General features: G+C 43.8%; 1 protein-coding gene across 6 annotated transcripts in view; it reads left to right on the top strand.

Moving 5' to 3' along the window:
- OPCML (opioid binding protein/cell adhesion molecule like) overlaps positions 1 to 26,082 on the top strand; it is a 1,077,798-nt gene that overhangs the window by 541,890 nt on the left and 509,826 nt on the right. For 4 of the 6 annotated variants that reach the window (XM_032868962.1, XM_032868959.1, XM_032868961.1 and 1 more), the window contains exon 1: positions 14,553 to 15,220. In XM_032868962.1, the coding sequence (XP_032724853.1) occupies positions 15,054 to 15,220 (167 nt within the window). In that variant the 5' untranslated portion in view covers positions 14,553 to 15,053. The other 2 variants (XM_032868964.1, XM_032868960.1) reach the window with 2 other exon arrangements.

The raw sequence follows: 26,082 nt of genomic DNA, 5'->3' as shown, positions 1-26,082 counted from the left end.
ACACATGGTACAAGACAATCAAAGACTGAAAAATCGAATATAGTCAAGTGCCTGCCTATGAACAGATCCAAATGATGCTTCTGACAATCTTTGTTGGGACCTTCTCTGGAAGGTGGGCTGTCTTTAACATCAGAACAGTGCAACAGTAGTTTTAGCTAAACCAGGAGTTTTTAAGATGGATTTGCACACTGAAGGAGCATCTCTAAATAAATAAATGACCCTGTCTTTAACCTGGTGCCCCCTCTTTGTCAAACTTAAAAATCACAGCCAGGGTTTTCCTTTGGACCACAATTTTCCATTCTCTCACACTATGGTTTAGACTTCCAATCTTTTCCTCAAGCTCTGAGTGGAAATCACTGATTAGGCAAACTGCTGATCTGTGAGGAAATTTAGTCTGTTTACCATGTGGGAGCTTGCTAATTGCAAAGAAACGTGAGTTCCCAGGCACACTCTCCTTTGTCTGTGAGATGCTGTCTTTGCCATGACAAGGGAGCGTGTACAGGCGGAAAGAACCCAGGCTGGATTGGGTATGATAATTGGGCTAGTTTCTATGCTTTGCTTTCCTCTTGTTCAGTTTTCTTCCTGAGATGATTCATCAAGAAGCCTCCTTGGCCCTCTATTGTGCTGTGCTATACACATCCAGTTAAAAGCCAATGCCACTATGAAAATGGATCTCCTGGGGAAGAGTGGCACACTCATTCATGTAGCAACCCTTTATTGAGCACCTACTTTTTGCTAAGCATTGGGCTTGGTGCTGTGCATAGAAAAATACATGATTCTCAATAAATTAGCAAAAAGAAAGTGTCCAATACTCAACTAGGTCAAATATAGTGTAAGGTTACAGTAAAGAATGGGAAAATTTTGAGGAGGCAGGAGTTACTCATGTTTAGGAAAGTGGAAAGTGCCCAGGCAAGATAATACTGGAGCTGAGCCTTTTTTTTTTTTTTAAGATCTTAATTTATTTATTCAAGACAGAAAAAGAAACAGAGCGTGCACAAGTGGGGGTGGAGAGGGGCAGAGGGAGAGGGGAAGCTGATTCCCCACTGAGCGGGGATCCCAGTGCAGGGTTCGATCCCAGGATCAAGGGATCAGGACCTGATCAAATGACCTGATCAGGACCCTGTCAAAGGCAGATGCTCAACTGACTGAGCCACACAGGAGCCCCTGGAGGTGAATCTTAAAGATGCCTTTTGGGATTTAATCTGCAGGGTAGGGCATCTCGGATAGGAGAGGCACCATGGGCTAACGCAGAGAGTGATGCAAACATGAACATTATTCTGGAAGGGCCAGTGGTCCGATGACGGTCATGCATCTATAGGCTGTTGCATCTGAAAGGGGATTTCCAAATGATCTAATTCAATGGTTTATTTTGCAGTTGAGGAAACTGCAGGCAGGAGAGCTGAACTGACTTCTCCAAAGTCTGAAACTGATCTGCTCAGTCCCTTCATACCAGCTCTCTTTGTGTATTAGTGTCTACCATTCTTTGGACATATTTATACAATGGATGGCGTTACTTACATCTCATTTCTTGGTGCTTTGCACTGGCTTTTGTCCCCTTGCCAAGTCTACAAATAGCATTCTCTTGGCTCTTCCACCTTAAATACATCCATCAATTCACAAATCAATCAGTCTATCAAAAATGTATATAGGAACTACCTTGCCTGGCCCTCTATACCCTATTTGTTTATTTCTTCTGCTCTTTGAAACTACCCATTGTTTTGTGTTGCTTATCCTTAAAATACACTTATTCTTGATTGATGTAAGATACGAAGATGTGAATCTGTCCTTCAACGTTTCAGTGTACTGAGAAGCATAGGTATTTCAGAGCTGAAAAGACACTGGGATATAGCTTGGTGCAATGCTTATGTGTGTTCCAGTTTATATATACCCAAGGAAACTATTTTTAAGACCCCCTGCCCAGCACCATTAGTCCGAGTTAATTAAGATGAGAATGAGGAGGATTCATTTCTGACAAACCCTTGCCAGCTGCAGAAGAAAGTCGCCTGTGCCCTATTCTGGAATCTGGGAGCTTGGCCGCCTGCAGTGGGGCTGCACAGGAGGTTTATGTCATTCTCCTGCTGCTTTTCCCCTAGACCCCCTGTGTCCTTGGCCTCACTCTCACCCAGCCTGACCACACAGTTCCAAGGTTGTCCAGCTGCAGACCTGGTCTCTCTTCTCTGCAGACCTGCAGTGACATGGGTTGATTGCATACACAAAGATGTCAAAGCAAATAACTACGTCTGGGAGCTGTCGAAAAAAACAGTCTGCGGAATAAAATGCACACATTGTCGAAAGGGTGGGGGAGGTTAGAAAGCAGGATGTCTTGACAGAGAGAGAAAAGTGTTGGAATTAATTCATAAACGTGTTGGATGGAAATTAGCAGATGAAGATTTGCAAGGGGAGTAGAGACAGAGGAAGAGAGAAAAGGGAAGAGAGACAGATGGAGAGGGGGAGGGAAATGGTGGAAAATAGAGCAGAAGACACAGCTTTATTTCACGGTCTAGCTTTACCCTCAGCTGAAACAGCCTGTGCTTTTACAGGGATCCTGCTATGCCTTTTGTCTCTTGTTTCTCCCTTAACCTCCGCCATCCGCCATCAGCGACCCCTGCTCCTGGCCTCAATCCAACCTCCCACTTCCCCCACAGTTGTGCTTTTTGCACGCGTGGGATTCCCAGTTCTTGATAAGGGGACTCTTGCGAGGCTAAAAGCACCAGACTTCCAGCTCGGGCATGGTCGGTTGGGAGGAAGGGACTGGGTCTTTAGAGGGAGCTCTTACCGCCTGACAATTGTGTCTGATACAAATAACCCTCTCTGAGCTTCAGTTTTTCTACCTGTCCAATTAGGATTGTTGGCTAGTTAACGAGATTGTGAGCCATTTATCTTAGAATCTGGTATGCTATATGCATTCAGTGTGTATTATTATCATTACTACCATTAACAGCAGCAGTAGGAGTAGTAGATACTTAAATTCTCTCTGATGTTTTATACCTAGTAGTACAATCTTTCTGATACAAGTCAAGCGGTCCAAGCTGTGTATTTAAACTCCGTTTTAGAGCCAAAATGGACACATGTTTCCCTACTTCCATCCCTTAATTGATGGTTGGAGTTTTGCCACATTAACAGTAAATCTGTTGGATGATGTTCCATGCTGGAGCATAATACAGGCAATCACCCAATTTCATTTTGAAGGAACAACTGAGATCACTACATGCACGATGGGACTTCATTTCTCATCATGCAAGAGGGGCTCCTTTCTCCCTCTCTATTACAAGAGTTCGCCTTGACGTATCTTCTCCTAATTTCCCTCTCCCTCCCCGGATTCAAGGTAGCCCTTCTCAGTCTGGGCCTGCATGGAGTCTGTGTGTATGCAGACTTTTTCCCAAAGTAGATCCAGATATGCTGAAGCCACGTGCACACTTAGACCTCTTCCAAAGTTATTTTTCACCTCTCTGTGCTCCAATTTCTTTCTCTGTGGCTTCTGGGTTCTTGTTTCTGTGCCACCCTAATTGAGGGCCTCTTCTCCCACTTACAGAAGGGAACAACCAATTGCATTTTCCATAAAATCGGTTCACACCAACACACTAACTCTTCCAGTGTTTTGCGATCGGAATTCCTTAACTAATTCACTATCTAATTGGGCTTTGTCTTTTGAGAAAGAAGTTAGGCATTTGCTTGCCCAGGGTTCAACTATCTGCGGAGGGGTAGAGGAGACTTTTCCTCCTCTTTCTTTTTATGTTATCCCTGATGCAATACTTGTTTTAATCCTTTCAGAAGGCTTGCTTCAAAGGGAAATTGAGATGTGTAATAGTTGTAAATGCCAACTTGGTTAGACCACAGTACCCAGATAGAGTTAAACATTATTCTAGGAAAGAAACTGACCTCCCTTGAGAAACAGGGAATTCCACTAGGAGCCAGCCTTCTGATTTGAATTGTATCATTAACTCTTCCCTGGGTCTCAAGCCTGCCGGCCTACCCCAAACACTTTGGACTTGCTAGCTTCTATAATCATATAAGTTAATTCCTTAAGACATACATACACACAGGCACACACACACACAGAGTAAGAGGGAGAGGGAGGGAGAGGTAACATAGATGTAAAATCCTACTGAGTCCATTTCTCTGGAGAACTCTGACTCCTACAAGCCTCTTGGATCCATGTTCTCTCTGCCAGTCTTTCCCTTTTCTTTCCTTGTCTTCTGCTTTTGCTTTGCCTCTTCTTCCCCTTTCTTTTTCTCAAAACTTCTTGATGCCTGGAGGAGGGAATGTCAAATGTTGATTCTGTGTTATCCCTTACCAGACATTGGACTACATTTCTCACTATCACAGGCGTTTTAGGGCCTCTTGACCTGGAGAGGTTAACCTCCCTCCCTCCTCTCTCCTTTCCCTCCTTCCTTCCTTCTTTCTTTCTTTTTTAACCTCCTTCCTTCCTCCCTCCCTCCTTCCTTTCTTTCTTTCCTTTTCTCTCTTTCTTTCTTTCTTTCTCTCTTTATTTCTTTCACATCTCAGGTTTTGTGACACTGAATCCATCCAGCAAGGTGACCTGGAGCAAGAGCAGCTGGGAGGAGATGAGAGAACTTTTGGGATTATAGTCAGAGGAAAATTTTGGTGCCAAGTTAAGAGGTGGGTGGGGGAGAATTCCTGGTGACAAATTCTAGTTCTCCATATGGTGGTGGTGATGATGCTTATTGCCCAGCAGAATTTTAGAGATTGTCCAGATCAATGCAACTCAGACTCTGTTGCTCAAAACCCACAATACAAATACATTTTAAAATGTCACCATACTACAAGTGCACCCGCCAGAGCCTGAGAACTCCTACAAATAAATGAACAAAGTCTGGACTCTGTGATGTCATGATACTTTATGAGAGGCTTACTCTTTATGCCAAGTGACCATATATCACATGATTATGTAAATCACAAGATATGCTTCTGATTAATATGATTATGTTTTATTAATTAGGATATTAATATCTGAAGCCCATCTACATAGCTTGTTAGCCATGTGGTATAGCCACCATTTTTCCTCCCATGAAGAGATTTTTACAATATAAATGATACTGTGGTCCAGCATCAGCTGTTTATGGGCACAGGGCATATAATTCTAATTCTTTTTCTTTACCTCAAGTTAAATTGTTACTAGTAAAATCATATCCAAAGTCTAAATGAGGACAAATACATTCAATTATGTAATATTTGGTGTGTGATTCTCGAATAGCTGTAATATTTGTGAGATTGCAGGCTAAGGGTTGGAGATACAGGACTATTTTTTATTATTTATTGAATAAATACTTATTGAAAATCTACTATATCCCAGGAACTGTTATGGATGCTATTGATGGAGCAGGGAACCATGAAGGAGGCAGGAAAAGATTTAACATTTTCTTTTCTTTCTTTTAATATTTTGTCTATTTGACAGAGAGAGAGCACAGGGAGAGGGAGTGGGAGAGGGAGAATCAGGCTCCCCGTCAAGCAGGGAGCTCAATGTGGGGTTTGATCCCAGGACCCTGAGATCCTGGCCCAAGCCTAAGCCAGACATTTAATGGACTGAGCTCCCCAGGCAGCCCAAGATTTAGCATTTTCTACTTTGAGTTTCTAGAAAAGACTAGTGATAATCTTTCTTCTCTATCCATCCACTTCTTTTTTTTTTTTTTAAGATTTTATTTATTTATTTGTCAGAGAGAGTGAACACAGGCAGACAGAGAGGCAGGCAGAGGCAGAGGGAGAAGCAGGCTCCCTGCTGGGCAAGGAGCCCAATGTGGGACTCTATCCCAGGACCCTGGGATCATGACCTGAGCCGAAGGCAGCCGCTTAACCCACTGAGCCACCCAGGCGTCCCTATCCATCCACTTCTTAATCTAATAAAAATACCTTCCTAATAGAGGTGTTAAAATAATAATATTAAATTGTGAGGTGTGTATTCTGGTGTCCAACATACAATAGGATGATGATGTTGATGATGATGATGGAAGCCACTGTTAGTTTTTAAATGTTAGTTGATTGGTTTGTTCCTGAGTGGGTCCAGAGATGGAACTTCTGACCTGAAACAATTCATCCTTACACTTCTACTAATCATGAACCACGTAGAAAATGTTATTAGCACAGGCAGGTTTATGGCAGCTTCAGGGAACTCTGCATCTTCAGACACTACATATCAATATTCAAGTCTCTCATGCCGAAGGGAAATCAAACAGAACACAACACTAGCCTCCCCTAGACCCACATCTCTATCCAGTAAGACCTGCACTTTTTCTTTTCTCATTTACTTGCAGGTGCACTTGAAAGCCTGGTCACATCTCTTTCTCCACTTCTTGTATTCCGCCCTACTCAATCTCGGCACCAAACTTCACAGCCCTGGTGGAGAAACCGCTTCTACCAGTGTCTCTACCATCTTCCATTGTGCAAGACCAAAAGCCTGATTGTCCATCCTTCACCAGCCTGAATTCTCTAGTATCTGACACTGTTAACCACTCCCTTCTTCCTGATGAGCCTCCTCCTTGATGTCTTTGAAACAATCAATTCTTGATTTTTCTTCTGTTTTTCTGTAGCTTGGCAGGCTCCTTCATGGGTTCTTCCGCTCATCCCTTAAATGTTTGTGTTGCCCAGAATTCACATTAACACTTCATTCCTTCTCTCTCTACTGCTCTTGTTGACTGACTTCATTAGTATCCAGGGCTTCAGCTCCCACTTTTATGGAGATGATTCTAAAATCTATAACTGTAAACATTGTCTCTTTTTCAGGCTCAAAACCTAAGTCTCCCCATGCCAGCAGAAATCTTTACTTGGATGTTTCGCCAGCATTTTCCATTTGGCAGTTACATTGACCACCCCCCTCTCAGTGCATCTCTTCTTTCTATTTCTCTCATTGGTAATATCATCTGCTCAGCTGTCAACATCAGAACCCAAGTGGAAGCTTAAGTCCTAAAACTTAAGACTTTAGGATGGAATTTAGGACTCACTTCCTTTGAGCAGCTTTCCAACACCCCAAATCTAGTTTAGATGGTCCAACTCTGAGACAGTGAGGCATCCTTGCATACTGTTAATTTAAATCTTATCTTGTATTACTATATCGGACTTATTTGCCTTACTAGACTATAAACTCCTTGAGGGTAGGTAATGTGTCATATTGTTTGTATCCACAGGGTCAGCAAAGTGCTGAGATGTTCAATTAATATTGGCCAAAGAACCCCCAAAAGCCATGGCACAACACTGAATGATTGAATGAAGTTGTTAACAAAATAAGCAATATAAAACAAATTGCCCAATGAGATAAGATTGTGCATAACCAGTATATAATATAAAACACAAGTTCTAGTTCTTTAAGATCTGGAGAGATCAGATTCATTTTAGCAGGAAGGGGATGGAGTCCAGGTAGAGTAGCACCCTGCTTACTGAGCACTTACTATGTGCCAAGCCCTCTGCTAGTATTTCATATAAAACTTGTTCAGTTATTCAAAGATAGAAAACAGTGTTAATGTTGCCCAACTAACCATTGAGGAAACTTGGCCTCAGAGGAGCCTGACTCATTGCTCAAGGTCTCCAGGTCTTAGGTGGTGAGTCCAGATTTAGAGACAGACAAATTGACAGTTATTCTCTCCTTCATCTCTGAGTGGAGTGATCCATTCTCCACTTGTCATGGTGGAAGAAAGAGTAAGACCAAGGAGGACTAAGACTATAATTACTCCTATTGAACATTTAAAAAGCACATTTTATGGCTTGTAGTTCTCAATAAAATGTTTGCTATTTGATTTCTAGAACTATATAAGGTGTGACTATTGAGTAATGAGGCTGATTTAATTGTACATCTTGTGGAAATTGGTCCCTTCACAGGAGTCTCCATCCTTTCTAGAAGGAGGTACTTTAATGTGGTTGATGTCCTATGATGTACCACCCTTGACAAGTTTGGGCGCCAGGGAAGAAATGAGAGTATGGTAAAGAGAGTCCCTGGTGGGGATGGGGTTGGACCCTCTGCCATCTGCCTCTCTGACTTTCTACGAACTATGGATAGTGGACATCAGTTCTCTCTCAGCCAATATTTGCTGATGTTTACTCCGTGCCAGGCTCTAGTCTATAGTAGAGAAATCTGGGATGAGCAAGACAAACATCTTGCTCTCAGGGACCTTGTAATTCTAATGGGAGAAATTTTGATTGTTGTATGTGTGTGCACACATCTACACACACACACACACACACACACACACACATTTTGAAAAGAGAGTAAAATAGGGGGATGATACATTAGCTGGATTCCACAGCTATCAGTAGATCACACTCTAAGTCTTTAGGAACACCTCATTTATATATTTTTAAAATGCAAAGCTTGTGTGCCTTATGTTTTTCTGTTGGTTTTGCTTGTTTAAGCTTTTGCTGTTTTTGTGCATCCCTTCAGCTGCTTTTGCTGTTTTACTTGCTTTGGTTTGGTTTGGTCAGTTTCAGTCATTTTGGCATGGAGAAGAGGGCTTGAATGCTCACTGACAGTTGCCATTGTGTCAGGCGCTATAATGGGAGCTTTCATGTGTATCGTCTGTCTTAATTCGCACAACAAGTCTTTGAAGAAGCTCTTATTAACCCTGTTTACAGAAGAAGAGATACAAACTCAGTGAAGATAAGGAATATGCCCAAGATCACAGAGCTCATAAGTGGCAGAGCTGGGATATGAAGCATGCATTTTAATTCATGCCCACCGTCAGTTCTTTTCACTAGCTCAAGCAAAGGAGTCCTGTGTTAGAAAGGATGTGAAGTGGTCTATGAGGAAAGAACAGATTAAGATTCAAGTGACTTGAATCCTGTCCTCAAGTTAGCCAGTGATTAGGAAAACCTTTTGACATCTATTTGCCTCATTTGCCAGGGTGCAAAGAGACGGTGGGAAGTGAAGTTCCTCGTGCCTACCTAGCACTGGTCACATGGGCGGCTATCATAGGAGAACTGCCTTAGGTTTTACACAGCACACTACTTGTGTCTCATTCATAGTATTGTGTTCTGGCATCTGTTCTATTTCTTGGAACATCACTGAGCCTAGAAATGGAAGACCTAGTCAGTTCTTACTTCTCTGATCACTAGCAAATATTTCTAGTTTATTACACTGCCTTGTCCAGAGGGCCCCGAGAGAGCCAACCTTCTTTCAGTCTAAGCTACAAAGCCTCCTCAATCGTTCCACCCTACTGGGTCCTTACTGATTTAGGTAGGTTTCTGTAATATAAATATGCATCATGCATGGGCTTCTTACTTTATGTTTGTTCTTCATGCACACACACAGCAGCTGGGTACAATCTTTTCCCAGATAAACACAAGCTGTAAGTTTTCTTTATTTATGAATAACACACAGTTTGAAATTGCTTTTACAACCTGATACAAATTTCATTAGGTAAATTCAGACATTTCTTTTGGATCCAGAATTCCCTAATGGCCATGCTTTCCAAGCAGCTCCTCCATGGTGAAATGAAATCTTATTAATAACCACTTTTGATCCTTAGGTGATCTTTAGGTGATTTCTAATTCTAAAATGGGCTCCTTTTTTTTTAAAATCAGAGGAACAGCTATCCCGTATTACACATACACAAAACCTTCAGACAACTTGGGAATTTGCCTGCATTGTGCCATATAGTTTATCTGTCCTTGGCACCACTTCAAGAAAGAAACCTGTGGCATTGGAGGGATTAGTTGCTTCTGATAGGTACTAAGAACTAACATTCATTGAGTGCTTACTGAGTGCCAAGTAGGACGCTGACTACTTTACATGTGGTGTTTCATTTAACACTCAAAATACTGTGCGTACTTATTACTATCAGTTCCTCTATCTACAGATGGGGAAACTGAGGATGAGCAAAGTTAAGGAAATTGTGAAGTCACATAGAAGTGCTTAGAGGTAGGATTCAGATGGACCCATTGTCCCTGTTCTAATCTTACTATGCTATAGAAGAGGGGCTTTCAGTTGACCTAGATTATGGCTGATAAGTTATGGGAGATGCATGGCTTAAACCTGGATCACTGGACACTTCTTAAGGGTAAGTAAGCAGCATTTTCCCAAAAACGTACTGATAACTTCATGGTCTCATTCTCAATCAATCCTAGAATCTACTCTCAAAAGCTGAGATGTGGCTAAGCAGAGGAAATCTACTAAGAGACAAATTAAATCAGTGAAATCACTTTAGGTTCTGAAGCTTAAGATAAGGGGGACTATTTCTAATGTATGATCAAAAGTGGGGGGAGGAGGTAGATGCAGGATGAGAGTTCCATGGAATAGCATGCTCCTCACCCTGAATGAATTTTACCACTTTTTTTTTTTCTTTAACAGTAAGCTTGGAAGCAGGTTTTTGATAAGATGCTAGTGTTGTCCTCAGTCCTGTACGGTAAGCTTCAGACTCCTTTCTCCCACTGCCAACCTAACATCTCCATCTGGCTGTCTCATGGAGCTTTTTATTCACTCTTTCAAACTATGCCTCTCAAAATCTATTCCTTTTGGAGACATCACTGTCCCAGGAAATTGTACCACCTGGTTACCAGCCAGAACTTAGGAGTCATCCTCAGTCCCTTGATCTTCCTCAATTTCAACATCCAAACTCTCAGAAAGTCCTAAACTGTGCATCCAGGATACACACCTTACGTTTCTATTTTTCTCCATCATCATTACTACTGCCATGATTTCTTTCCTGTTCCACTCTTGAAAATCTCCCTGCTTCCATTCTGTCCCCTTGCAAACCATTCTGTACCTGACAACCACAATCCATACCTCTCAGTCAGTTCACATCCCCTCCCTGCTTTAAGTTTTCCTAAGTTACTGCCCTGCACTGGATCCATGCCTGCCTTTTCTATTATAAATCATCTTGAATATCAAGATGTCTGTAGATCTGAATCAAAGCTCTAGTTTGGATATGGGGCACTTACAATCTCTCACTCATGTCTTTCCACATGTCACAAGTTGTTATCATGGGAAAGTGGGAGTTATGTTATATAATCATAATTTATGATTATGAAATACTTCCAATGTGGAGTGTAACACGTCACCTCATTAACTGGCATCCTGTATTAATCATGTTTTAAAAAATTTCTGTATTTTATGATGCTTTGACATCTGGTAGGCTTGCTAATTCTGGAGAGACAGCCCCGCCCAGGGTTAGTTAATTCCTGGAGCTAGCAAGCGCCTTGTCTTCAGCGTACCTTTTGCAGGTAAACCAAACAAGCAAGGGGCCACATCCCCAACCACCTTCTTTATCCAACTGCCACACAGCAAGCTATTTCCTCTGCCTTAACTCACCCCAGGAACACTAGAGACCAGTAGCCCAGGGTCTGCCACAATTACTCAAATAATCTGAGCCTAAGCTTGCTTAAGCTTACCTACCCAGCTTCACCCATTCCTTCTTGTAGGTGCTGCAACCAAGGCCCTGGGCCTTTGGTTTCTCCTGGCTTCCTCTGCTTCTTGACACTGACCGCACACACACCCCCCACCACCAGGTGGGTGTTTCCTCACGTGGCTCTGCAGGACATGGTGTGCCCTCTTCCTTTGGGAATGATAAGTAATAAACTTTTCTTTCAAGGAAGCTGTCTCTGTGTCTGTAAACACACCAGACCTCAAAACAAAATCTTGGGGACATCTCAAGTGCCTCCTCAAACCCCATGAGATAGGTATTGTTAGGTACCACTCACATAGCTGAAGGGTTGCGGAGTCAGTATCCAAAGAGACCATCTAACTTCAGAATCAACGCGCCTAGTCAGTACTCTTACTTTGTCCTCAGATATTTGTCTTCATATATGTGGATATACACTCAAGAGGGGTTTAGCTGGGAGTCCCCCCATCATGGTACTCAACCAAACATTCCTTAGAAAACCCCCAATATAAACCACTTTATCCTTGTTTATTGTGAACCTCACCCCCTGTTCTCTTTCCCATTCTAAATTGGTTTGGCTTTCTATTCTATAAATGGAATACTGGTCCCTAGCAATGAATGAATTACACGTGAATGGACTCTCCCCCATGAAATTATAAACTGGTAAAGATTAGCATAAATATTAGACCTTTGCAGTTATTTCTCTGATTCAATAACCCTTCAGTTCAGTCATTTATTTACCCTTAAGTATTGAACTAGGTAGCCAGCTTACTGGAAGACCCTTCTCTAGGACTAGGACTAGGACTAGGACTAGACCCTGTGCTTTAGGACTCCAGATACCTGTAGCTGGGGGGATCCAGTCCAGAAAAAAATTGGATACTTATCCCTTCTACAAAAGAAAGATTTTCATACATAATATTCAACCTACCTCTGCTTCTCTTCTTTTCTCATCCCTTCTGTTCTTTCCCCAGCTGGACTTCTTCCCCAGTAATTTGTCCCATTTCAAGAAATCCTTCACAGACTGAGTTAGCATTTAGCGAGTGCTCCATTTGCATCTCCTGAGGAGCACTAGGACCAAACCAACAGATATATGAGAAGAGAATGTCACCTGAGCCCACTACAACCAAGTGGCAAGAGCTGTGTCACTCCTATGGCAGACTGACCCAACCCCATGCCACCATCCCCCAATGCTCAAGAAACAAACTCTGTAGCTGAAGAAAATCATAAGCACAGCCTCACATTCTCAGCTTCAGTCAGGCTAAAGCACTAAAAAAAGCATTTCCAGTCTGGTGATAATGGATAAGAGCATCTCAGAGTTTAGAGGATTAGGCACAATGTGTATACAAAAAACCCAGGTACACTCAAATCTTAAGGAAAGATGTGTGTCATTGAAACTGGCAGGTGGTTCCAAAAAAGTGGTTTGGCTGCTCTCTGAGGGCTGAGTCTCTCTTGCAGGCATCTTTTCTCCTTCCACCCTTGTAGCCCAAGAGCTTAGGATGAATGTTCTGCCCAATGCCTGTCTTTATTAATATCTCTTTTTTGGAAAGGAGCCAATATGTGTTTTTCACTATGTTAAAAGAGATAAAGCATACATAGCATGACTAGTGACCAGTATTCTTTCTTCCTGAGGTGTGATGCTCTCATTAAAAACTTTAGACCTAAAAATGTATGTGGGCTCCCATTTTACAAGGGAAGATGGGGCAGTATACATAAGTGCTCAGTCACCCATAATGGAGAGCAGGTAGGATGCCTTTGTATCCTTAAACAGCTAAAGTAATGAATAAGAATTTCAAGCTTATTTTGAATTAAATTCCATTGTTCAGAGCCCTGCCTAATTTAACAAAAGGATCTGAGAAAGAATACAGAAAAGAAAATGTACATAGCAACCATTAAATTATGATATAGGGGATAAGCTACGCTTATATGAGATGGCTTCTGCTAGAAGGAACAGGAGAAAAGCCATAGGACAGGCCCAAGGAAATCCTGAGCTCTCAGGTTAAGAACTGAAAGAAATTAATCTAAGCCCTCAAAGAAACTGATAGGCTGGCTTTTAAGGATACCTTATTCCCCAATGCCCTATCCTCCCAATACCATTGTGGGGCCAATTCGTGTGATCATAAAGCTATAGATGGAGTTTATGAAAATCAGCCCCAACACTCTTTAGGCTCTCCGTGTGTTTTCCCATCTCTTGCTTTTCTACAGTAAGATAACTGGAGCATGGAGTAGGTTTGGGGCTATTCTGTATGTTGTGCAGTAAGAAGAAATTCAGATTTGCCAGTTTGGGAGAGAGAGAGCGAGCAGGTCTAGAGCCATGAGTAGCTCCGAGGTGGGTCATCTGAGCAGAAAGCATACTTCATCTTTTTACAAAAGCTCCGGGGAACCGTGCCATAAGACTGTAGCTTGGCCGGGTGGCAAAGGGCGGCAGAGTGGTGACCCTGCACACACCGGTTTAGCTACCTCCGGGGAAATGATGTTCAGGGTCTGGCAACTTCTGTTTGGGCAAGGGGAGGAAAGGTGCGAGTGTCACTTTTCCATTTGCTGCTTACCCCCCACCCCATCCCGAACTCCCTCTTCCTCACTCTCCTCCCTCCTCCACCCGCCTCTTGCAGGGGGAGCGACCGGGAGGGGCGCGGCATCCTCTCGCCTGGCTCGGATGTCTGGGGGAGAGTGGAGCCAGCTGCGGCGCCCGCCTCACCCCGGCGCAGCGGCACAGCCCGTGTGGGCGTGGCGCGGAGAGGCAGGGGTTAAGGTGGGCGCACGCTCCCCGCGCCCGCCCGCCGGGATGAGCGCGCAGTCCGCCCGCTCTCTCGCAGCCAGCCCGGGAGAAAGTGGCGGTCAGTGATGGAGCTGCTGCCATGACAACCCCGGCGGTCCGGGCCCGCGCGCGTCGGGGCCGCTCCCGGGAGGAAGGCGGCGCGGAGGCCGGGGGCGGCCGCTGAGCGTGGCGTCCGCGCGTCCCCGCGTCCCGTGCCGCGTCCCCGGAGGAGGCGGGGGCGCGGTCCGCCAGCTCCCCGTGCGCCCGCCGCCTGCGCCGGGCTGCGTTCCGCGGGCTGGCGACGCGGGCCGGGCTGGCCACCAGTCGCCGCCCGGGCTGCGGTGGAGGACGCCCACGGCACCGACGGATCCTCGGGCTGCGACGGCCACGTCCCCGCGCTGGAACTTTTGGCCGCCTTTGGGTTCCAGATTCGAGACTCGGGCTGGTCTATAAATACATCTGTACATGTGTGTGAGCTAATAAAACATTTTTCTCCTCTCCTTGAAGCAGCAGCCTTTTAGGACATCTCCTTTATGTCAGAGACACTTGCCTTGCTTCTTTGGGTTATAAACTTTTGATGCCAGACTCTGCAGAACGTGCCCAACTGAATCTTAAAGTAGCATCTTGAAGAGAGAGGCAGAGAAAGAGCAATCTGTGACCTTCATCCCTGCACCTTCCTTCTTCCTCTCCCTTCCCGGCTGCTTCCCCCCTCCCCAGGGAAGCGTCAAGAAAGCTCTTTTTGGATGCAGGAGGGGGCATCTGGTTCTGCTAGGCTGGAAAGCTGAGGCAGGATTTGAGGAAGAATCATTAGACTCCGGAGAGCCTGGACTCTTTTCTCCTCCTTCTCCCTCTCTGCTTCTGGCTTGCTCCATCCTTTTCCCATCTCCCCACACCACAACCCGAGACCCGCTGGTGTGCGGGGCGGGGGACGAGGACCGCGCCGCTGCCGGAGTTCTGGGAAGTTGTGGCTGTCGAGGATGGGGGTCTGTGGGTACCTGTTCCTGCCCTGGAAGTGCCTCGTGGTCGTGTCTCTCAGGCTGCTGTTCCTTGTACCCACAGGAGTGCCCGTGCGCAGCGGAGATGCCACCTTCCCCAAAGCTATGGACAACGTGACGGTCCGGCAGGGGGAGAGCGCCACCCTCAGGTAGGGAGCTGTACGTCAGCGGGGGACTGAGCCCCTCGGATGTGAGGACGTGGGTTAAGGGCCAGCAAGAAAGCAGGAGAGAGCAGAACGCTTGGGTGGGGGAGTGGGGCATGCGAAGGGCCTTTCTGCAGGCCCGAGAGTTGCCCACTTGCGGACTGTGGCTGCAAACACCCATTTTCCTGGAGAGGTTTGTCATTTCCTCTGGTTTTTCTGGTCCAGGATCTGATATAGGACCCTAAGGTCCATGCTTGGGACTCCATGCATCCATGAGGCCATGGCATGGCTAGATTCACTTTTGCCCTGGCGTCAAGATGAGAACAGAGTGCCCTGTAATTGCAGTACTGGGGGTTAGCCTAAGATCGCTGAGTGCTTTGGTGGTTCTCTCACAGGCCAGAAGGTATGTGATTAGGCAAGATGGTCTTCCGGATGGGGTGGCTTGCTCCTACCAGAAACATACCTAAAATGTCAGGCTCTGGAATTGCCAGTGCTGGGCCATGGCCGTTTATGAGTCTGCTCAAGACTCGGCCATCCATGTCAACCGTGTGTGTTGCTCCGGGGACCCCTATTATAAATTATGAGGGCAGTTTTATCTTTGCAGCCTCAGGCCAAAGAGAGGAAACATGTAGCTTTTATGCAACGACATCACTCCTGTGCGAAAAGCACAATAGAAAGCTTTTTGTTTTACCTTAATGAGTTACAGAGAATCACTTACATGCTCCAGGCAGAGGGGTGGAGATTCTTGGAATATGAACCTTTGGGGACTGGGCCCGCTGCAGCAGAGACTTTAATAAAAATGCAGCCACCACTTTCCACCAGCTCAGCAGATATCATCTTTTATCCCTTTAATGAGGCAGTTCTGGTCCTAGGAGACAGATTCAGGGACGTCCCAGCTTAACTCTGGCTCACAGTGTACACAGGCTGAATGCGTTTGCCCTGTCTATGACTTTGATGGTTATGTTGAAAATAAAACATGCTGTCCCAGATTCTGCAGCCAAAAGGCCTGACTTCTCCAAGGAACAGTTGAGAATGGGGCTTCCTTCCTGTTCCTTTGGCTGCCCTGGTAGAGCTCTCTCTGTATCTGGACAAGCTGCGCCCCCAGGAAGGAAAGAAAGGCCTCTTGGGACACTGGTTATTCTTTCCTAAGCTCCAGGCTAAGGCTGGTTTCTTGCCACTTTGGGAGATTCTTAGCTGCATCTCCTTTTGAGGAAGAGAACAGGTTTCACAGATCTGTCTGCTGGTGCTCGGGGGCCCCAGATGAAGAGAGATAAAGGGGTGCTAGGGACAGACTCCCCTCCCTGACTGCAGGAGGGAAAACCCTTCTAGCCCTGTGGGCCCTCCTCAGCCTGTCCCAGACTAGAGTGCATTATGGCTATTTCCTTGCCTCAAGAAGTTTTTGGAGCCTACTCCCTGAGAACTGACTTGTGGGATGCTCACTGGCAACAGAGCTGTGAGCTCAAAGATAGGAGTGATACCTAGGCTGTGACACAGGTTCACCGAAGAAATGTTGGTAAATGTTAGCAGGGGTGAGGGGCTGTTGATGCTGCCACACAGCTGTCTTTATCTTCTAATCTATTACTGGGGGCAAAGAGGCGCAGCGCCGAGTAAGGCCTCCTTGCTAAACCTTCCAAATCTTTTGTCCCATTCCTGACCCTGAAAGTTAAAGCAGAAACTTAAGAAACTCCAGCTTTCTGCTTTCCGGGATGCCGTAAGATGATTCCACCAGCAGAGGGCCAACTTGGCTCTGCCTTTTTTTTATTAGCTGCTGGCCTGGTTTCATGATCTTCAATTCAAATGTTCAGCAGCTGGGCTTGGTAATGGGAATGGGAATAAAAACGGGAAAAGCTGAATAGTTGCTTTTTGTGCTTTGTGGAGGGAAAAAAAAAAAAAAACCTTACACGTGCGAGTATAACTGTTATCTTTTACCTGATTGCATGCTTTTATTTTTTAAAAAAGTAAACATGGCTTGGGTTGATTTTGTCTCTCCTCCTCCATATAATTTACTCTGAAATAGAGAGATTCAGCGCATTGTCCACATTTTAATCTCTTTATATTCTCTTCCTTTTTACCTCTTGTGTTCTTCTGTCATTACTTTAGTCTTCGTTCTTATCAGGTGATTCCATTTTACATACTTTTGCCTATAATTCATTCTCTTCCCCCCCCCTTTTTTTTGCCTTTGTCATTTAATTCTTATTAATTTCTGATTTTTTTAAGGTTTTGATTTCACTCCTCTCACAATGTTTCTTAAAACAACATCACAATCTCCTGCAGCTTTCTGAGGATCCCAATCTCTCTCTAGTTTTGCATGTACCTTTGTTTTATTGGCTAACAGCTGTGTGCCCATGTCAATGAAAAACTTATTTGTCATTGCTCTGAGGGAGAGTCCTGGCTTCCAGTCTCGGGAAATCCTTAGCCTCCACCCCAGATAAATGTATCATGTTTTATGCTGTGTTGTATTTTGCTTTTGAAAGACTGTGATTCTAAGTATGGTCACACTTCTGTCTCCTTAAAGATGTTCCCCTGGGAATCCAGTGTTTGGAAATTTAGTGTTCTGAATGCAACAAATGTGCAGGATGTCTTGAAAACAATGAATGCTTCCCAGGCCCATGAGCCACAGAAAGTCTTTCCAAATGTGGTTACCTTGGATCAAAATCTCTCACATCTGTTTCTAAATCTTGACTGAAGTCACAAAGGAGGCCAGAGACCTAGTAGTAAAACAGAGGAGCACAGGAAGTGGGTCCCTCATTTGAATTTTCCAAGGAGAAATTGCACGGCTTAGAGAAGGATGATGTCTTTCCTTGGAGATATCAGTTTTGTTTTGATAGGTCTTTGATTGCATTGAGGGACATTAGGAAGTGATGTGCCGAAGATGACACTGAAGTTTCAAACGTAGATAAAACTCATTTTATATAAGTGAGGCAATATTATCTTCCTTATAACTACTTCACAGGGCTACTTGAAAAGTAAAAATAATTATTTGAATATTGAGTAATTTTGCCTTCTTGGAAGAGAGATGATATGGGAAATGAAGGTGGTGTTCACTATGGCTGAATTATAGCTTCTATGAATCTGATTTGAATTCATTATTACAAATGGGCCCTCTTGGCCAGAATCATTTCATTACAATTATCTGCTGTTGGGTTAAAAATGTTCTGTGCCTTTCCATTAGATTAGATATGACAAGTATCTAGAAGTTCTATGTCTGAATCAGGAAAGGGGCCCAGGATGCTCACTGCAGTCAGTTGGGTCCTATTAAGCCATTTCTGTTGCACGAATGATAGCCAGGTATGCTTTCTTCCTGGGCCTCAATCTCCTCTAAATTTGCTTTAGGTACTTAGTGGAACCACGTCTTCTGTATACATGAATGTTGTGAAGAGCTGCTATAGGATGAAGGTAGGGGTTGTTGCTGTAAGGGAATGGTCCACTAAACGGGAAAAGTTCCCACTGACATACTGTTTTTATGTATTTATTTATATATAATATATGTCAGGATAATCAGTTTTGCTCATCCAGGCTTGCTGACCTGGGATTATGCTTAATAACTCTTTTTCTGAAATGTCCCTGCATTTTCATTTGGAGTTCTGCGCTAATCCAGTTGGAACCAAGTATCTGAGGGTTAACTACTGCCAAGGAATAATCTGAGCTGCGGGATTTTCCCCAGCAACTGGGTCAGTCAAGCTCCCAAGGACAACATTTCTCACTCTTTTGCACTCACCCTCAGAAGCTTCTCTGTTTGTGAAAATTTGAAAATTCAGAACAGGCACTAGGTTATTAGAAACACTTTTGCCCATTGTAGTATTTAAGCTTCCTATGCTGAATAAGGTCATGGGGAAGGGCAGAGTCTTCACTCTTGGTCTGGGGAGAGGAAGACATAAAAGGACACGGAAGCAAGTATGTGCCTGTAAGGGACCCCTCGCACTGCGATGCTGACCTGGGCTGCACCCTGGAGTTGCCAGGATGCTTTTAAAAACTTGTACTGCCAGCCTCCCAGACCAATGAAATCAAATTCTCTGGAGTTAGGCATCGGGGTGGGCTTGTGAGACAAAAAGAAAATCTCCTCCAGTATTTCTATTGTGGAACTGGAGCCAAGAACCACTTCTCTAAAGCCCTGTCCTGCCCCCAGAGCATCCGAGCTAGCGGGTCGCCAATGACCCTAACTTCCCTGAAGTGTCTCCTGCATGTGTGCACGTACCTGACCACACACAGGCTGCCTTGTGCTCTAGAAAGGGCACTGGGTTCAGGGGCCTGGATTTGATTCTTATTCTACCACTCAGTAACTACATGATTTTGTGCACTTTGGTCCAACTGTGTGCACCTAGAACCAATATCTGCTCTGTCTAGGATATCATCTGAAGTATATGGCTGATATACTTCATATATCAGCCATACGATAAATATGAAGTATACTGATGAAGTATATGGCCTTACTCTAACTACTAAGCAACGTGTATGTGCAAGTTGTCACTGGTGCTGCATGGGATTCCTTAATAACAACCCATAATACTCTAAGTCTTTTCCAGGTTTATGTGCTCCGCTTTTCCTCCCTTCCCCCCCTCACCCCATACACACCTTTAAAATGTGCTAATTTCTTCCCACTTCCCCTCAGTATCCTGCTTTCTCCTTGAGGCCCAGAATTACCCTCATTGAGTTCCAGTAACACTTGCTAAGTATCTCTGTCCCAGCAGATACACACCACAGACCTAGCATTTAGGTGTGGGTCTGGTTAGATGGGGAGCTCCTGGAGATACAGGGAGCAAGGAGGCAGGAGGGGGAGAGAGTGGGGGGGTGGGGTGGGGTGGGGTGGGGGAGTTGATATGTGAGCACTAGGACGAGGCTGCAGGATCCAGCAGGCTGACAGAGCAGGACTGCCTGGACGCTAGCTCTCTCTGATATCACTGATTAGTTGGAATACATCTGCCTCCCCCAACACATAAGCCAGGTACCACATGCCAAGGAAGGGGAAGGAAATTTTAAAGCATTCATGACATATGCCCTGTGGGTTTCTGAATATCTTTGGAAAATTCAGCCCCTCTTGTCATAAGCAAGTTTGTTTTCTTTCTTTCTTTCTTTCTTTCTTTCTTTCTTTCTTTCTTTCTTCCTTCCTTCCTTCCTTCCTTCCTTCCTTCCTTCCTTCCTTCCTTCCTTCCTTCCTTCCTTCCTTTTACTTTCTTTCTTGTTTTTTTGGCCTTTAAGTAGGGTTTAAGTTGGGTTCATTGTAGCCCTGTTCTTCTTTCTTTCCAGCTTCTGAAAAGGGACTGTCCCTGGGCCTGCTTCTCATGCTTACTATGTGGCTGGTTCTGAGGGCACCAGGGAGGACAGCAGCACTGGTCCGTGTGTGTTACAGATCTGATGGGGTCCAGCAGTGGGATGCAGCAAGAGAAGGAGCCAAATAGGTCTTATTTGACCTTCCCAAGGGAGGACTTTGAAAATTACTTATTAGCAGGAAGCAGTCTTCACAGTCATAGGATAAGAGGAAATTATGGACCAAGACATCTTCAGGGCTGGCAGAAATTTGCATTGTCTATTAACTTAGGAACCAAGTGTTAACCTTTCTTAATTTTTTTTTTTTTTTAATCCAGGCAAGACAGCAGCAGATCATTTCAGATTCCTTTGTTTGTTTATTATTTTCCCTGCAGGAAGATGCTATTGCTGATGCTAGGTCTAGCTGAACTGGAGAGAAAGCTGGCATGGGGTGGGCGTTGGGGGAGAGCCTGCATTATCAGTCCTTTCCCACCTCCCAGTAAATGACACCTTCCTGCAGCTCCTTGTACCCTGGTGTATCTTTTTTAAGATGTGAAAATTGAAGTTGTAATGTCTCTGCAGCTCAGTAGTTACCCTGCCTCGATCTGTGTGTCATTTTCTTGGTAGAGAAGGTTAGAGATGGGACATGTTTGAGCCTTATGTCACTCTCCCTGCAGGATCACACCACAGACCCTTTCATAAAATTGGTAAGGCGGGGGAGATTTTAAAACAAACACACTCAATTATCCATGATTAAGTGTGTGTCAGAGGCCAAGACAATTATTGTTTCATGTGATTTTCAGAATATTATTATCCCTAAATAACAGCCTTGGAGATTGAGTATTAGAACAGTTAAGTCACTTACCTTTGGTTATGTGGTTATCAGATGTCTGGATTTGCTCCAGCAAGACCGTTTTCTTCTTCTCAGTTTTATAGGACCCTTTCCTCCCAACCCCTGCCACCGCCTGGGCACAGAGAACAGAGAGAGCTTCCAAAGCCAGCAGGAAAAGCAAAAGCCCCCATTCTGTGCCCCAGACCTATACCTGATGAAAGGTCAGGAAATCTCCACTGCAGTTGAGGGCTGTAGCTGAACTGATCTCCATTAGCAGTCCTCTTTGCTTTCTGCTGCTTACCTGCCCCCACCTGCATGTGAATAAAGGTGGCTCTGTCATCTGGGGCTGATCGTGATGCACGCTGCCAACAGTGCCCAGGGTGACAGCCGCCGGCAGGGTCCAGGGTCCTGTTCAGCCCATCACAGGTGCTCTTCGTTTTGAACCTGTCCTACGCTTTGTACCTTCCCACCAGCCCCCATGTTACATGACCTCCCAGAGTATGCCAGTATCTCCTTGAACCCAGCAAACTAAGACCAGGTGGGCAGTGGATTCTTGACAAGAGCCCACCAATGCCAGAGTGCTTCCTTGAGAACTGTAAGGAAATGAGAGATCTGAATGGAAGTATAGAATAAAGGGAAGTTATTTTTTAAACCCTAAAATGTATATCATTCCATAATCTCCTGACATCCTTATATTTGTATTTTAGTTTAAACCATTCGGCTGTGAAAACAGAACCACAAGCTTTGTAATTCACCTTGCCTCTGATTCATACCCTGGAGGAAATCATGTGACCCCTTTTGGCCTCCTCTTCCCTGGAGACCGCACATTTTGCTTAAATCAAAGAGACGCTGAAGGACTTGACCTGGCTTCCCATAAAAGTGCTGATCAATAAAACGCTTAAAAATTAGTTTTGAATATTAAACATTTTCAGTGGGTCTGAAAATGTATGGCATTTCGATTAACCAAGTTTCCACTGCATAATAGGAACAAAGAATGTTCTAAGTGGTTGTTAAGTTTTCTGGCTAGCCCACAGAAGATAATTTAACTCATAATTATCCAAAATGTGACACACTAGCAATGAAGAATAATAGGGAGCCCCGTTGTTGTAGAAGAAGTGATTACACAAAAGCGAGAGAAAAATGAATATGATAATTTTCTATTTATCATGAATGCCAATGCTGAAGAAAAGTAGGCAGAGCAAGAGGAAGATAATATGGAAACATTCTCTCAAAGATATTTCTGAATACTTTCAAAAGTTTTGGAGTTTGTCTTGTTTCTGTTGTGCCAAATTCAATTTTAAGACATATAGCTTTCATTTTATTGGATTCAAGTACATGTATACATTTGCCACTTCTCTGATGATTGGATTTTTTTTATAAATATAGATGAAGAAGGGAAGATAGATAAAGGAAATGAAAGACAAAAATGGAGAGAAGAGAACAGAGATTTTCCCAAGGTGTCAGCTAAGATTTGAAGGAAGACACAGAGCTAAGAGGAGGGGAAAGTGTGGGATTACCTGGTAGTCAAAGTTTGAGAAAAGAAGGAAGACAGCGTTCAACAAGAATTACTGTGTCCCACAATTTCCAGCGTGTGAATGTCTCCTTCCCCTGTGTCCAGGTCATAGGACCAGACACACAGGGGTCCAGCGCTCATGCTAAATCAAGACAAAGAGCCGTGTAGTGCTCAGATTCTCACTTGCTGCTAAGACTCAGCTCTTTCTGAACCTTGCTTCCCACCTGTCACCCAGCGGTCAATCCCATTCTTGTCACTGACTTTTTAGTCCATGTCTCATTACTCTGTGTGGGACCCACCCTAGGCTCTGGGTGACTGAGTCCCAAGAGTCCCACCTTGCCTTGCCAGGACCTCTTCTCCAAGAGACCAGGTCCACCCTTGACTCCACTCCTGGAAGCCTAGGGTTTCACGAACTTTCCAATGCTGACTGTTTGCCTGCCACCCAAATGTCCGTTTTGGAGATCCCTTCAGTGCAGGTAGCATGTGAGGTCTAGGCCAAGCCACACACTTACTCCTGTGCACTTAACCCATTTATCCTCAGATATATAGATTGCTGTATCAGATTTTTGTGTACTTTGACTGGAATGGGTTGAGATTGATGCCATCCCAACACAGGGTCTCCTGGTCACTGTTTGGAGCTTCCCATGATGGATAAAAGGCAGAGCCACCATTGGTGACACAGAGAATTCAGTCAGTCCAGTGTTTTATTGGAGTGGTCGCGCTCATATTGAGATACCTGGTATAAGACACTATGTAAGGAAGAGCAGGGAACAATGGTATTCATCTTTGTTCTTTGCTGTGTTTTCTAGGCCAGCTCTGAAAATTTTCCTCTTCCCATGTTGTTTTTATTGCTTCTTCCATGTCTTCTGTTAAATACGTTAATACCTACCCTTGGTCTTTGTATCCCCAGTGTCCAGGACATATCTAACATGTAGTAGTCGCTCCATGTTTGTTGAAAAGACGAATACTGCCCTTTGTTTCTATCCTTCTGGTCTCTCTTTCCACCCTCACACACACAAGCACACATGCATGCGCACACACACATGCGCACATTTCTACTTTTTCTAATGAAGATGTCCTCACCCGTTTTGAGGTAATTGGGAAGTCACTGAAATTACAACCAGAGATTCTGACATTTGAATCCTAGTGGAGATAATGATCTCTCCCTAGATAGTTGGTATTTAACTTGTCCTGTCTCCTCCTGCTTGTTATAATTGCTGTATTCACGAATTTCACAATATTCTTAAAGCCACTGGCAGGAAATTCTGATCAGTTGCAAGGGAGGTGAGCCTCCCTCCTCCCTTTTTATCAAGGTTACAAAAGAAATGATGTCACATTCTGGAAGTATATCGGCAAACTTTAGGGAATGGAAATGCCAATGTGAGTAATCTCCTAAAATTGCAGGAAGCACTTTTGAATGAAGGGATTTATGAACCCATTTCCTTGGCCATTTGAAGTGCAGCTGTTTCTGTGATAAATTCTTCCTGTGACATCCATGAATATGTCTCAGGAGCCCATATCCTGCCATACCTGTGGGGCAGGACCAATTTACAGGATGTTCTTGATTATACACTCCGTTTACAATTGGCTCATCAATGGACATTTAGTGAAATATAAGGTAAAGCATAACTCCTATCAACAGATTAGGAAACACAGACTTTAAAGTCAAAAAATCTCATTTCTAATCCCAGCTCTGATACGTGTTGGCTCTATATGGTTGGACTAAGGTTCAGTTTCATGATTTAAAAAAAGGGATTTTATAGCCAACTCTTTGGGTTTTGGGGGAGGAATATGTAGCATCACGTTAATAAGAACTTAAAGACTAACATATAGTAAGTTCACAATAAACAGTAGCATTGCATTAAAAAAATAAGGTGCTGAATTAACAACTTAAAAAAGAAGCTTTTATAAACCTCTATATGCCAAGCACTACACTAGGCAGTGTGAATATTATAAAGTTGAATTAATCCTTGACTTTCCTCTTTAAATGCTTATATCCAGTGAATGTATTAGAGGATGAAGGGCCCACAGATCAGGAAGTGGGGGAGGAAAAGACAAGGAGAAGAAGGGAGAAGGGGAAGAGAATTTACTTAAAATGCATCATATGAAAGTGTCCACTCAAACAAACTTGGACATTTGTATTCACTCACATAACCACCATTCCAAATGGTGCAGGACATTTGTAACACCTTCAATGCCCTCTTTTTTTATTATGGTAAAATGTATGTAATATGAAATTTACCTTTTTGACTTTTTTTTTTCCTTTTTTGAGAGAGAGAGACAGAGTGCGTGTGTATGCATGACAGCGGGGTGATGGGGAGGGGGCAGAGAGAGAAGGAGAAAGAGAATCTTAGGGAGGCTCCATTCCCAGCATGGAGCCCAATGTGGAGCTCAATCTTACTACCATGAGATCATGACTTAATGAAACCAAAATTAAGATTCAGTCACTTGACAGGTGCCCATTAACTATTTTTAAGTATACAGTTCTGTGACACCAAATATGTTCACATTATGTGCAACAGTCACCACCATCCATCTCCAGAACTTTCCCATCTTTCCAAACTGAAGCTCTGTGCCCATTAAACAGGAATTCTCCATCCCCCACTTCCTGCAGCCTCTGGAAACCACAATTCTGCTTTCTGTCTCTATGAATTTGATTACCCTAGGGACCTCATGTAAGTGGTATCATGCAGTATTTGTCATTTTGTAAGTGGCCTGTTTCACTTAGCATAATGTCTTAAAAATTCATCAGTGTTGTAGCATATGTCAGGATTTCTTTTCTTCTTAACTCTGAATAATATTCTATTGCATGTGTATATCACATTTTGTTTACCCATTTATTTGCTGCTGGACACTTGGGTTGCTTCCACCTCTTGGCTATTGTGAATAATTCTGCTATGAACATGGGTGTATAAATATCTATTCGAGTCCTTGTTTTCAATTCTTTTGGTATATACCCAGAAGTAGAATTGTGTATACCCAGAAGTGGATGATACGGTAATTCTGCTCAGTTTTTGAGGAACCACTGTACCATTTTCCATAATGACCTCACCATTTACATTCCTTCCAGCAGTGCATAAATATTCCAATTTATCTACATCCTAGCCAATATTTATTTGCTATTTTTTTAAAATAACCATTTTAATGGATAAATGAAGTACTATTTTATGTTGGTTTTGATTTGCATTTCCCTATGGATTAGTGATGCTGATTTGCTTATTGGCCATTTATATATCTTCTTTGAAGAGACTTCTATTCAACTTGATTGCCCATTTTTAA

The sequence above is a fragment of the Lontra canadensis genome, unplaced genomic scaffold (assembly GCF_010015895.1).
Source record: "Lontra canadensis isolate GAN:19392208 unplaced genomic scaffold, GSC_riverotter_1.0 scaffold36, whole genome shotgun sequence".
Classification (NCBI taxonomy): domain Eukaryota; kingdom Metazoa; phylum Chordata; class Mammalia; order Carnivora; family Mustelidae; genus Lontra; species Lontra canadensis.
Note: the sequence above shows the minus strand (reverse complement) of the source record. Positions and strands in the feature narration are given on the sequence as shown.